At 44.1% G+C, this 12,821-nt stretch overlaps 2 protein-coding genes across 5 annotated transcripts; both read left to right on the top strand.

Annotated features, from left to right (window-relative positions):
- Nucleotides 1-495: 495 nt before the first annotated feature.
- LOC147057724 (uncharacterized) lies at nt 496-5,024 on the top strand. Of its 3 annotated transcripts, XM_085909721.1 has the most exons (4): nt 496-646; nt 1,701-1,813; nt 1,947-2,466; nt 2,551-5,024. In XM_085909721.1, the coding sequence occupies exons 2-4, from the start codon at nt 1,708-1,710 to the stop codon at nt 3,710-3,712; spliced, it is 1,788 nt and encodes a 595-aa protein (XP_085765847.1). In that variant the 5' UTR covers nt 496-646; nt 1,701-1,707; the 3' UTR covers nt 3,713-5,024. The 3 variants fall into 3 exon arrangements, with proteins under 3 accessions (XP_085765847.1, XP_085765846.1, XP_085765848.1); XM_085909720.1 differs by having other exon boundaries at nt 1,947-5,024; XM_085909722.1 differs by lacking the exon at nt 1,701-1,813 and having other exon boundaries at nt 497-646; nt 1,947-5,024.
- Nucleotides 563-12,703, top strand: LOC147057723 (uncharacterized). Of its 2 annotated transcripts, none has more exons than XM_085909717.1 (3): nt 563-646; nt 9,141-9,250; nt 9,414-12,703. In XM_085909717.1, exons 2-3 carry the CDS (start codon nt 9,148-9,150, stop codon nt 11,513-11,515), a joined length of 2,205 nt encoding a protein of 734 aa, XP_085765843.1. In that variant the 5' UTR covers nt 563-646; nt 9,141-9,147; the 3' UTR covers nt 11,516-12,703. The 2 variants fall into 2 exon arrangements, with proteins under 2 accessions (XP_085765843.1, XP_085765842.1); XM_085909716.1 differs by lacking the exon at nt 563-646 and adding an exon at nt 5,387-5,575.
- The last annotated feature ends 118 nt before the right edge of the window (nt 12,704-12,821 follow it).

The raw sequence follows: 12,821 nt of genomic DNA, 5'->3' as shown, positions 1-12,821 counted from the left end.
CGACACAAGTCAGGTAAGTATCATAAACAGCATATCATTAGTTCATTTGATACAATGCCATTAACCTCAACATTATCAAACAGATCACATATACAAGTATCAGACCTAATCTGGATGAGGGATCCTCCCATCTGTGGTCTCCTCTCAAGGTTAATCATTTCCCCTAAAATTACTTTTGAGTTTTTTCTCCTTGCCCTCCTGGGAGTTTAAGATCAGGGGATGTTGGAGAATGTTTGTCAATTTTCGCACACGTTCTGTGTGTTGTTAAATGTTGAACAGAGGCTGAGATGGACCGAATTCATATTCCTTGTTTGGCATGCTCAAACTTGGCCAATAAAAATTCTTGAATCTGGCACCAATGACGTATAAGCGGCTGAAAGATTTTTGCACGCCACCTTGGTTTTGTTTGCTGGGCAACAACATTAAACGTCCCACGGTCCTTCGCTAGATGGCTTTCAAGACCGCACTCAAATGACGTCATCATTACGCGACGAGAAGTAATGCTTCGACAACAAAACCGCGCTTGGTATAAAAAATAAATAAATAAAAACAGACCCATCGCCTTCCATTCAGCTGCATCAGATAACCACAACTTATGTGGTGAATCAGTAACAGTAGTTACTTGACGACCGCAACGACGAAAGAGGTAAGTTACAACGATGTTCCTAAATTACTTTGTTAGCAACGTAATTTGTAGTACGGCTTGGTTGCAGTACAGAAGTGCAGTTCCTCTCTCATTAGCATGGCAGCTACCACAGTGCTAACTTTAGATCAGGGGTCACCAACCTTTCTTAAACCGAGAAAATACTTAAATAATTAATACTTCCTGGGTATTGATTAAGGCAAAGGGCTACCAGTTTGACACACACTTCTGAAATAGCCAGTTTACTCAATTTAGCTTTCACTGTGTTATTATTGTCATTTCCAGTTCACGTGTAAGTACGATTTTAACAAGAATAGCAAAAATACAGTTGGTTTTCCACCACAATCCGTTGGAGAAGCGAATCAGTCGAATTCCGAATATATTTTTCCCATTTAAAAGAATATAACTTTTTTAAGTCCGTTCCTGGTATACAGTTCCTTAAACGAACATTGAGTAAATATGGGATAACTTTAATGTGACTACTTCAAACTGTATATAACCAGTTTCGATCATCTAAAATCTATGAATCAAAGCTACAGTTAACTAAAATGAATGAAGTCCCTTTAAACTAAACAAAGGACATCTTGCCTACTCAAAAAAGCCCTAGTCATTGCTAGTGAAGACTTCTTACAAAACAAACACAAAAGTAACATAAGGACAGGAAGGATGCATCCGGCTGACGGGGATCAAAAGACATTCCTTGAACTGAATAGGAAATACTTGGTTCAAAGGAGAGTCGTAAACTCGTAAAAGATAAGGCCTCCTGGTCTGGCAGGCCAAGGCTTCCCCTGAGATTCAGTCCCCCAGAGTCAGTCGGCATCCGGGCCGCGCGGTCGGGTTTCTCGGGTCCTCCCGGCTCATCTCGCGAGGTTCAACAACTGAAGCAAAGAAATCTCAAATTTTTTGCTCAAATTCCAATTTGTTCGAGAACCGCGACGTTCGGAAACCGAGGTTTGACTGTAAAATGAATACAATTACTTCAACAAATCGCTCGCTCGCCCTGCCCAAAAGACATTTTTATTAGCCAAACATCGTTGAACAAGTGTTGTGATTGTAGTGCGAAAATGTCTGCAAGGACCAAAGCAAAGTACGTGGAGGAAAACGACCGTCGTCATCGACGACGACAGGAACGTCTTTTGCTGCAGCCTTACGTTGTGTTGCGCAGAGCAGGTTAGTACACGTCTAGTTTCTATTAGGAATCCTCTTCCAGTGTCATGTGTGATAGAGAGATTGGAAAAAGTCTATCGGTTTGACCAGTTTCTCTTCAACTGTAACTTTCATATGTGTTTGTCTTGTTTTGCAGACATCAGTGAAGCTATTCGTCCGAAGCAGCTAGTGCCAAAGCGCACTCGCATTAAAGAGGAAGATGTGGGCAAAGAGGTCCATCGCTTCAATGAACAAATGGACCAGAAGTTTCTTTGCATTATAAAAGAGGAGGAAGAGCCAGAGCGGCCTTCTAGTCAAGAGGAGGCTGAGGACTCCTGCGACATTAAAGAGGAGGAAGAGGAGGATACCTGCAAGATGACATTGACTGGTGTTCCTGTGACGAGTTTCGATGAGGCTCAACGGGAGGTGAGCAAAGGGGCGGAGCCTCCAAGCTGCAGGTCAAGTCAACCGATGACCAGAGAAGGTGATGGAGACCACTGTGGAAGATCACAAGCAGCTCCACCATTAGATAGATTAGAGGTGTCGTCACATGGTCCTGCTGGTGATGATGAGTCTCAAAACAAACACAGGCAATGTTCTCAGTGTGGGAAATCTTGTGCTAATAACAGTGTTTTGAAACAACACATGAAAATGCACACAAGAAAGAAAAACTTTTTCTGCTCAGTTTGTGGCCAAAGATTCTCTTATGAGAGTGTCTTAAAAAGGCACACAAGAATCCACACTGGCGAGAAACCTTTTACATGCTCAGTTTGTGGCCAAAAATGTGCTCATAAGCAACATTTAAATGCGCACACAAGAATCCACACTGGCGAGAAACCCTTTTCATGCTCAGTTTGTGGCCAAAAATTCTCTTATAAGAACGTCTTAAAAACGCATACAAGAATCCACACTGGCAAGAAACCTTTTTCATGCTCAGTTTGTGGCCAAACATTCACACAGAGTGCACATTTAATAAGGCACACAAGAACCCACACTGGTGAGAAACCTTTTTCATGCTCAGTTTGTGGCAAAAGATTTTTAGTGAAGCAAAACTTAAATCGTCACACAAGAACCCACACTGGCGAGAAACCTTTTTCATGCTCAGTTTGCGGCCAGAAATTCAGTTGCAAGGAAACCTTTAAAAGTCACACAAGAATCCACACTGGTGAGAAACCTTTTTCATGCTCAGTTTGTGGTAAAAAATTCTCCTATAAGAACGTCTTAAAAGGGCATACAAGAATCCACACTGGTGAGAAACCTTTTTCATGCACAGTTTGTGGCCAAAAATTCTCTCAGAAGGGAAGCTTAAAATTACACACAAGAACCCACACTGGTGAGAAACCTTTTTCATGCGCAGTTTGTGGCCAAACATTTGCTCATAAGCAACGTTTAAATACGCACACAAGAATCCACACTGGTGAGAAACCTTTTTCATGCACAGTTTGTGGCCAAACATTTGCTCATAAGCAACATTTAAATACGCACACAAGAATCCACACTGGTGAGAAACCTTTTTCATGCACAGTTTGTGGCCAAAAATTCTCTAAGAAGGGAAGCTTAAAATTACACACAAGAACCCACACTGGTGAGAAACCTTTTTCATGCGCAGTTTGTGGCCAAACCTTCTCTAGGATGGAAAATTTCCAAAGTCACACAAGAACCCACACTGGTGAGAAACCTTTTTCATGCACAGTTTGTGGCCAAAAATTCTCTCATAAGGGAAGCTTAAAATTACACACAAGAACCCACACTGGTGAGAAACCTTTTTCATGCTCAGTTTGTGGCCAAACTTTCACACTGAGGGGAAATTTAAATAGGCACACAAGAATCCACACTGGTGAGAAACCTTTTTCATGCTCAGTTTGTGGCCAAAGATTTTCTCACAAGGTAAGCTTAATCAAGCACATAGTTGTCCACAGCTAACCCTGTTGCTACTTGTCAAAGAGTCTCTTTTGAGAATTCTGAGTGTCTTGAGGAGGTGATCCATGAAGTTCTCACCTTCTATTTGATCAGACTTCATCAGTTTATGCATCAATGATAATTCTATTCTAGTATGTACCTTTTGATTGAGATGATGAACTCCTTTTCTTTACTACAGTGAGAAGTTCATATTTTTGTTTGAGTAATGACTTTGATTTTGTTTGTTTTTTTTCCCTTCCATTTTTACATTTCGTTTTACAATGGAGGATTACATATCCAAACGATTTTCAACTATGGATTTTCGGTCGAAGCAGGAGGTCATCAGTTAAGGAAGAGCAACTCCGGAGTTCACGTGTTTGATTCGGACAACGGGACTTCGGAGCATGTCTTTTCAAATGGAGTGGTACGAACGATCAAAGTCAAGTTTGTGATTCCATGTGCTTTATTGAGTGTTTTCATGTGTGAAGACTGCTGATATGAGATTTTAATTCAAATAGTTCAAATTAAATAATGAATAAGCCACTCTAGAGCATCATCCCCCCACCTTTGTTGGACCACGGTTAGGTTCCGGACAAATTTCACCAGGGGTGGGGGGTGACGTCTGCCTCCCCCGTCATGAACCTCACCTCACTTTGAAAATATAGTTCACCAGCCTCGGAATGGTAATAGTTTCCAAGATATTTGATGTTTATTTTGGTTTTAGTTGTGGGGTTTAACTCCAATTAATTCTATTTAGGGTTTTGTTTTGTTCAGCTTTTCATGTGAAGGTTTTATATTTGTCAAGACTTGTTCAGAAGAAAAAGCACAAGCAAGCATGACATTTTTTTGTTCTTTCTTGCTCTTGTGAGGTGATTCAAGCCTGCTCTCTGCACCGGAAAAAGCAAAGCAATTAAAAAGGGCCCTGACACGGCATACCTGAAGCAAAGTGAGACAATTACAGGGAAAAATAAAAAGCTGAGCTGCACAGTGATTAAACTCCCCTCCGAAAGTGAGGCCAATTCCTATCGTTTTGCAGTAAAAACAGATGAAGCAATTTGTGTAGAAATGCTGAATGACAAAATATGAAAGCATGTGGAATGCCTTGGAATCATGAAATACAATGAATGAATTGTACACAATGACATTGAACAATGTGGAATCATGTGGAGAAGTATGGAATTATGTGGAATGATATTAAACGATGACGAATGACGACACGCGTTATGTGATGCACCTTAAGAAATGGAAAACCATGGGATGTGTTTAATTCCCAACATTTTACGACACAAGTAAGGTAAGTCTCATAAACAGCATATCATTAGTTCACGGCATTAACCAAAATAATCTAATAGATCAAACACCAGACCTAATTTTGACAATGAAGGCTTTGGCCGCCAGTGTGCGTATGAAACATCACAAGCTTTACTTTTTTGTGAAGCACGTGGCTGGAAAGTTTCAAGGCTTCATCCGGCATCAATGACGCTCAAGCGGCTGAATGCTTTCTGGCCAGGTAACATTAGTGTTAAACAACACACGACAAAGGCACGCTAGTATGCTAATAAAATCTATGGGAGTTGGGTTTTTTCTTTTGTTCGGTGTGTGTGGAAAACGTTAAAAACAACATTTTTTTGCATGCTACCTTGGTTTGTTTGCTGGGACACAACAACATTAAACGTCCCACGGTCCTTCGCTAGAGGGCGTCCGGGACCGCACTCAAATGACATCATCATTACGTGACAGGAAATAAAGCGACGACAACAAAACGGCGCAAGGTATAAAAACTCAAACAGGAGCGTATCGCTTTCTATTCGGCTGCATCAGATAAACACGCAACTTATGTGGTGAATCAGTAACAGTAGTCACTCGACGACCGCAACGACGAAAGAGGTAAGTTACGACGATGTACCCAAGTTATGTGAGCAACGTTATTTGTAGTACTGCTTGGTTGCAGTACAGAAGTGCAGTCCGCTTTCATTAGCAAGGAAGCTACCACAGTGCTAACTTTATGGTATTTAGCTTGATTAATCTCGACGAATATTCGATCTCAAATGAGCCATCATCACATGCTGGTTCTTGCCTGTACCAAGAGTAATACTGTACTGTGAAAAAACTCCAAAGTCGAGGATTAGTAGTGATGCTTGCAGGCAGACATGCTTCCGATTTCAAATCTCAATGCCGCCAGTTTGCTAAAACAGGTCCAATTTGTCGTTTTGTGTATTGGGTTAGTTTAAGTTCACGTTGCAAACAAAATATCCGTTGCCTGTTGTTTGAGATGTCCGTCGCTGAACAAACAAAGATGGGGTTACAGTTGGTTTGTTGTTGGCAAGATCTCGGGTTGTTTAATGGCGGTCAGTACACGCTGCCCTCAATGCTCACTGCAAGTTCTCTCCTTGCTTCCCTGGTGCAAAGATGGTATGACGCAGCAACAGTCTTTTAAAGGCTGAGCTGGAGACGCCACTTTCGAAGGTATGCTACCATGGTGCGCATATCTTCATTCAGGCCGTCTTCCGTCGCCTTCCATGTTGGTCGGCTCAGCATGATGGCAAGGTTGTCTGCATAGCCATACTTTCTGGACGCTGTGTCCGGTAGATCGTATGTATAGATGTTAAATAGAATTGGTGAGAGAACTGACCCTTGCGGTACCCCGCTCCTCAGTCTTCGGAGCCTACTGCACTGCTCACTGCTGGTTTGGAGAGTAAAGCTGCGGTTGGAAAGCGTCTCCATGATGAACTGCACCATGTGCCGGTCCGGTATGGTCCTCAGCAGTTTCAGGTGGAGTCCCCGGTGCCAGACTGTATCGTATGCGGCAGTTAGGTCCAGGTATACCACTCCAGCTTTCTCCTTATCCTGGAAGCTGTTCTCTATGTCTTGGGAGAGTAGGGTGACCTGGTCTGCTGTTGACCTTCCTCGTCGGAAACCAGCTTGTTCCGGTGGGAGCTGTGGGTCCACCACTGGCTCTATACGGCTTTGTATCAATATTTCCAGGATCTTAAATGGGGCGCTCAGCAGTGAGATGGGCCTGTATGACTTGGGGTCCTTTGCATCTTTATTTGGCTTCAACAGAGCTATCACAGAGGCCCTACGCCAGATCTTTGGGAGCTTTAGTCTCCGGTAGCATGATGTGAAGAAAGCTCTAAGCCAACTAGATGTTGTTGGGCCCTGGTGGATGACAAACTCCGGGTGGATATTGTCACGGCCCGGGGATTTGCCCGGCTTTAGCTTACTCGTGGCCTCACTGAATTCCTCTGCTGCAAAGGGTCCCGAGAGATTGGAATCGACGTTGGCCGCTCTTGAGGTACAAGACACCTCACAAGGTCTTTGTCTGCTTCCGGGAAGCGGCCATTCTTCAGGAGTTGGGAGGCGATTGCGTTTGCAGTGACTGGGCATCTGTGGGCTGATATATTTCTGCCTGTGAGCTGGTTGATGGTCTGCCACGCCTTCCGGCTGGAATGGGTGAAGTTAATTGATTCAGCGACTTCTGTCCATCTCGCCTTGCGGGAGAAGTCCAGCTTTTCGAGCACTGCTGCTGCCGTTGCATCCTCCTCTTCTCTAGAGCTAGCTCTCTGACGTTCCCTCAGGATTTGCTGCGGCAAATGACGAAGGCCAGGTCCGGGTTGGTGGCGGTGTTCCAGCGTGCAGAGAAGAAGGTTGGGGGTTCCTTGGGGTCGTACAGCAGCTGGGCATCAGTGTTGGAAGCCCATTCGCACAGCGCCACTCCGCTAGGTGTTGAGTTGTTGTACCCCCAGTCTGTGTGCTGACAGTTGAAGTCGCCTGCGTAGATTGCGGGTGCAGTTGCAGATGGGATTGACGTTGTGGTTAGCTCCAATGTTGGGGGCTTGTAAACGTTGATGACTAAGGTTTCCTGGATTTTGGTAACCAGCCACTCGATGTTGGAGCCTGGTGGGGATTGGCTACAGGCTGCCCAGCTTATTCCAGTGCGTACAAAGGTTGCCACTCCGTGCTGCTTGGTGTTGATGGACCCAGCGAGGTGAAACCCAGGGATCTTGTGGATGTTGTTGGTCGTGCAGTGCGTCTCCTGTATGAGCAGGACCGTGGCCCTGTTGGAGTCGACCAGGTGCCGTAGGACTTCGAGTTTGGCGATGGTAAGGCCCTCGACATTAAGTTGAAGCACCGACAGGCCTCGGTTTTCGACGGTCGGGATGGCTGCCCGTCCGCCATTCCTCAGTCTGCCGGCTCTGCGTGCTCTGCGTTTGTTTGTCGACATTAGTTTCACAAGCGGGTTTTGCACCCTGACCTTGCTACTCACAGGGAAGACCGCGTGAAGGTTGTCGTCCATCTTCCCCATTGAAGCATTGAGGGCAAACGCCCGGAGGTTCAACGAGCCCCAAAGTACCTCGGCGTGCGTCTGGATCGGACCCTATCCTTCAAACAACACCTTGACGATCTGAAGGCAAAGGTGACATCCAGGGTTGCACTGATCCGCCGCCTTGCTGGAAGAACGTGGGGAGCCTCTGCTAAGACCTTGCGGATTTCTATTCAAGCGCTGGTCTTCTCTGCAGCCGAGTACTGTGCCCCAGTTTGGAACAGAAGCCTCCATGCCAAAAAGGTGGATGTGGCAATCAACAACGCCCTCCGAATAATAACAGGATGCCTGAAGCCCACCCCCGTGTCCCTCTTGCCTGTCCTTGCGGGAATAGCGCCAGCAAACCTTCGCCGTGAGGCTGCCACCCTCGTTCTCGCCAGGAAGGCAAAAAATAACAACTGGCACACCCTGCATAGCACCACAACAACTCCAGCTCCACCAAGCAGACTCAAGAGGCGCCATGCCTACAACATTGTAGCACAAGAGATGCTCAATTCCATCCCCGAGGACATCTCCAGAGATGCCTGGCTGGCAGCAGCTTGGAAGCAGGAGTGGGAGGCAGCTGGTCCTTCCCTCATGCACCGTTACATCTGGGATCCAGGAGACGGCGCCATAGGAGGAGACGAATTACCTCGCCAGCAGTGGACCACACTGAGCCGTTTAAGATCGGGTGTTGGGCGCTTCAACACATCCATGCGACAGTGGGGACTGGCGGATACTGCGGCTTGCAAGTGCGGAGACCCCGAGCAGACGGCCGATCACATCATCAACACCTGCCCCCTATATAGACCACCCTCGGAGGCCGGCCTCTTTGACCTGGGACAAGAGATGCTGGCGTGGCTCCACGACACTAAGTTGGAGCTCTGATGTTACACGAAAGTACACGCTGCACTACAGCAGATGAAACTACCCCCACGCTCCAGGGCAACAAAGTTTTGTACTGTCCGGGAAAGGAAAAGTCTCCCGAGGCTGTATGTGGCCCACAATGTGAAATGAGTTTGGCACCTCTGATCTAACACAACACAAAATACTATTGCAAAAATATGGGATAACCTATATTCAATAACTTCAACAAATAGCTCGCACTTTTATTTGCCAAACATCGTCGAACAAGTGTTGTGATTGCAGTGTGAAAATGTCTGCAAGGACCACAGCAAAGTACGTGGAGGAAAATGACCGTCGTCGTCGACAACAGGAACGTCTTTGGCTGCAGCCTTACGTTGTGTTGCGCAGAGCAGGTTAGTACATATCTAGTTTCTATTATGAATCCTCTCCCAGTGTTTATTTTCTGTAGAATTCAATTAAAATCATGTGTGATTGGCAGAACGAAAAGGTCCTTGTATAGGTTTGACCAGTTTCTCTTCGACTGTAAATTTCATATGCGTGTGTCTTGTTTTGCAGACATCAGTAAAGCTATTCATCCAAAGCAGCTAAAGCCAGAGCGCGCTCGCATCAAAGAGGAAGACGTGGGCAAAGAGGTCCATCACTTCAGTGAACTAATGGAGCAGAAGTTTCTTTTCACCATAAACGAGGAGGAAGAGCCAGAGCGGCCTTCTATTAAAGAGGAGGATGAGGACTTCTGCGACATTACAGAGGAGGAAGAGGAGGATACCTGCAAGATGACATTGACTGGTGTTCCTGTGACGAGTTTCGATGAGGCTCAACGGGAGGTGAGCAAAGGGGCGAAGCCTCCAAGCTGCAGCTCAAGTCAACCAATGACCAGAGAAGGTGATGGAGACCACTGTAGAGGATCACAAGCAGCTCCACCATTAGATGGATTAGAGGTGTCGTCACATGGTCCTGCTGGTGATGATGAGTCTCAAAACAAACACAGGCAATGTTCTCAGTGTGGGAAATCTTGTGCTAATAACAGTGTTTTGAAACAACACATGAAAATGCACACAAGAAAGAAAAACTTTTTCTGCTCAGTTTGTGGCCAAAGATTCTCTTATGAGAGTGTCTTAAAAAGGCACACAAGAATCCACACTGGCGAGAAACCTTTTACATGCTCAGTTTGTGGCCAAAAATGTGCTCATAAGCAACATTTAAATCAACACACAAGAATCCACACTGGCGAGAAACCCTTTTCATGCTCAGTTTGTGGCCAAAAATTCTCTTATAAGAACGTCTTAAAAACGCATACAAGAATCCACACTGGCAAGAAACCTTTTTCATGCTCAGTTTGTGGCCAAACATTCACACAGAGTGCACATTTAAAAAGTCACACAAGAACCCACACTGGTGAGAAACCTTTTTCCTGCTCAGTTTGTGGCCAAAGATTTTCAGTGAAGGCAAGTCTAACAACTCATACAAGAACCCATACTGGCGAGAAACCTTTTTCATGCTCAGTTTGTGGCCAAAGATTTTCTCTGACGGGAAATTTAAAAAAGCACACCAGAACCCACACTGGCGAGAAACCTTTTTCATGCTCAGTTTGTGGCCAAACATTCACACAGAAGGGAAATCTAATAAAGCACACAAGAACCCACACTGGTGACAAACCTTTTTCATGCTCAGTTTGTGGCCAAAACTTCTTTAGGAGGGAACAATTAAAAAATCACACAAGAATCCACACTGGTGAGAAACCTTTTTCATGCTCAGTTTGTTGCAAAAGATTTTCATGGAAGGAAAGCTTAAAAACTCACGCAAGAACCCACACTGGTGAGAAACCTTTTTCATGTGCAGTTTGTGGCCAGAAATTCAGTGACAAGGGAAGTTTAAAAAGACACACAAGAACCCACACTGGTAAGAAACCTTTTTCATGCACAGTTTGTGGCCAAACATTTGCTCATAAGCAACATTTAAATACGCACACAAGAATCCACACTGGTGAGAATCCTTTTTCATGCTCAGTTTGTGGCCAAACCTTCTCTAGGATGGAACAATTAAAAAGTCACAGAAGAATCCACACTGGTGAGAAACCTTTTTCATGCACAGTTTGTGGCCAAAAATTCTCTGAGAAGGGAAGCTTAAAATTACACACAAGAACCCACACTGGCGAGAAACCTTTTTCATGCTCGGTTTGTGGCCAAACATTTGTTCAAAAGGAACATTTAAATAGGCACACAAGAACCCACACTGGTGAGAAACCTTTTTCATGCACAGTTTGTGGCCAAAAATTCTCTCAGAAGGGAAGCTTAAAATTACACACAAGAACCCACACTGGCGAGAAACCTTTTTCATGCTCAGTTTGCAGCCAGAAATTCTCAGACAACCAAAACTTCAAACGTCACACAAGAACCCACACTGGCGAGAAACCTTTTTCTTGCTCAGTTTGTGGCCAGAAATTCAGTCACAAGGGAAGCTTAAAAATACACATAAGAACCCACACTGGTGAGATACCTTTTTCATGCTCGGTTTGTGGCAAAAGATTTTTAGTGAAGCAAAACTTAAATTGTCACACAAGAACCCACACTGGTGAGAAACCTTTTTCATGCTCAGTTTGTGGCCAAAAATTCTCTCGCAAGGTAAGCTTAATCAAGCACACAGTTGTCCACAGCTAACCCTGTTGCTACTTGTCAAAGAGTCTCTTTTGAGAATTCTGAGTGTCTTGAGGAGGTGATCCATGAAGTTCTCACCTTCTATTTGAGCAGACTTTGAGTTTATGCATCAATGATAATTCTATTCTAGTATGTACCTTTTGATTGAGATGATTAACTCCTTTTCTTAACTACAGTGAGAAGTTCATATTTTTGTTTGAGTAATGACTTTGATTTTGTTTGTTTTTTTTCCCCTTCTGTTTTTACATTTCGTTTTACAATGGAGGATTACATATCCAAACGATTTTCAACTATGGATTTTCGGTCGAAGCAGGAGGTTGTCAGTTAAGGAAGAGCAACTCCGGAGTTCACGTGTTTGATTCGGACAACGGGACTTCGGAGCATGTCTTTTCAAATGGAGTGGTACGCACGATCAAAGTCAAGTTTGTGATTCCATGTGCTTGAGTGTTTTCATGTGTGAAGACTGCTAATATGAGATTTTAATTCAAATAGTTCAAATTAAATAATGCATAAGCCACTCTAGAGCATGGTTCCCCCACTTTTGTTGGACCACGGTTAGGCGCCGGACAAATTTCACCCGGGGTGGGGGGTGATGTCTGCCTCCCCCGTCATGAACCTCACCTCACTTTGAAAATATAGTTCACCAGCCTCGGAATGGTAATAGTTTCCAAGATATTTGATGTTTATTTTGGTTTTAGTTGTGGGGTTTAACTCCAATTAATTCTATTTAGGGTTTTGTTCTGCTTTTCATGTGAAGGTTTTATATTTGTCAAGACTTGTTAAGAAGAAAAAGCACAAGCAAGCATGACATTTTTTTGTTCTTTCTTGCTCTTGTGTGGTGATTCAAGCCTGCTCTCTGCACCGGAAAAAGCAAAGCAATTAAAAAGGGGCCTGACACGGCATACCTGAAGCAAAGTGAGACAATTACAGGAAGAAATAAAAAGCTGAGCTGCACAATGATTAAACTCTCCTCCGAAAGTGAGGCCGATTCCTATCTTTTTGCAGTAAAAGTAGATGAAGCAATTTGTGTAGAAATGCGGAATGACTAAATATGAAAGCATGTCGAATGCCTTGGAATCCTAAAATAAAAAGAGAGTGAATTGTACAGAATGTCATTGAACAATGTGGAATCATGTGGAGAAGTATCATATGGAATTATGTAGAATGATAATAAACTATGACAAATGATGACACGCGTTATGTGATGCACCTTAAGAAATGGAGGACCATGAGATGTGTTTAATTCCCAACATTTTACGACACAAGTCAGGTAAGTATCATAAACAGCATATCATTAGTTCATTTGATA

The sequence above is a fragment of the Syngnathus leptorhynchus genome, chromosome 4 (genome assembly GCF_054491065.1).
Source record: "Syngnathus leptorhynchus isolate UIUO chromosome 4, UIUO_Slep, whole genome shotgun sequence".
Classification (NCBI taxonomy): Eukaryota; Metazoa; Chordata; class Actinopteri; order Syngnathiformes; family Syngnathidae; genus Syngnathus; species Syngnathus leptorhynchus.
Note: the sequence above shows the minus strand (reverse complement) of the source record. Positions and strands in the feature narration are given on the sequence as shown.

Bases quoted from the DNA above. Each gene is read 5' to 3' on its own strand.
- LOC147057724 (XM_085909720.1), top strand. From the start codon at position 1,708: ATGTCTGCAAGGACCAAAGCAAAGTACGTGGAGGAAAACGACCGTCGT. The intron at 1,814-1,946 runs GTTAGTACACGT...CTTGTTTTGCAG, and splicing joins CGTTGTGTTGCGCAGAGCAG to ACATCAGTGAAGCTATTCGT.
- LOC147057723 (XM_085909717.1), top strand. From the start codon at position 9,148: ATGTCTGCAAGGACCACAGCAAAGTACGTGGAGGAAAATGACCGTCGT. The intron at 9,251-9,413 runs GTTAGTACATAT...CTTGTTTTGCAG, and splicing joins CGTTGTGTTGCGCAGAGCAG to ACATCAGTAAAGCTATTCAT.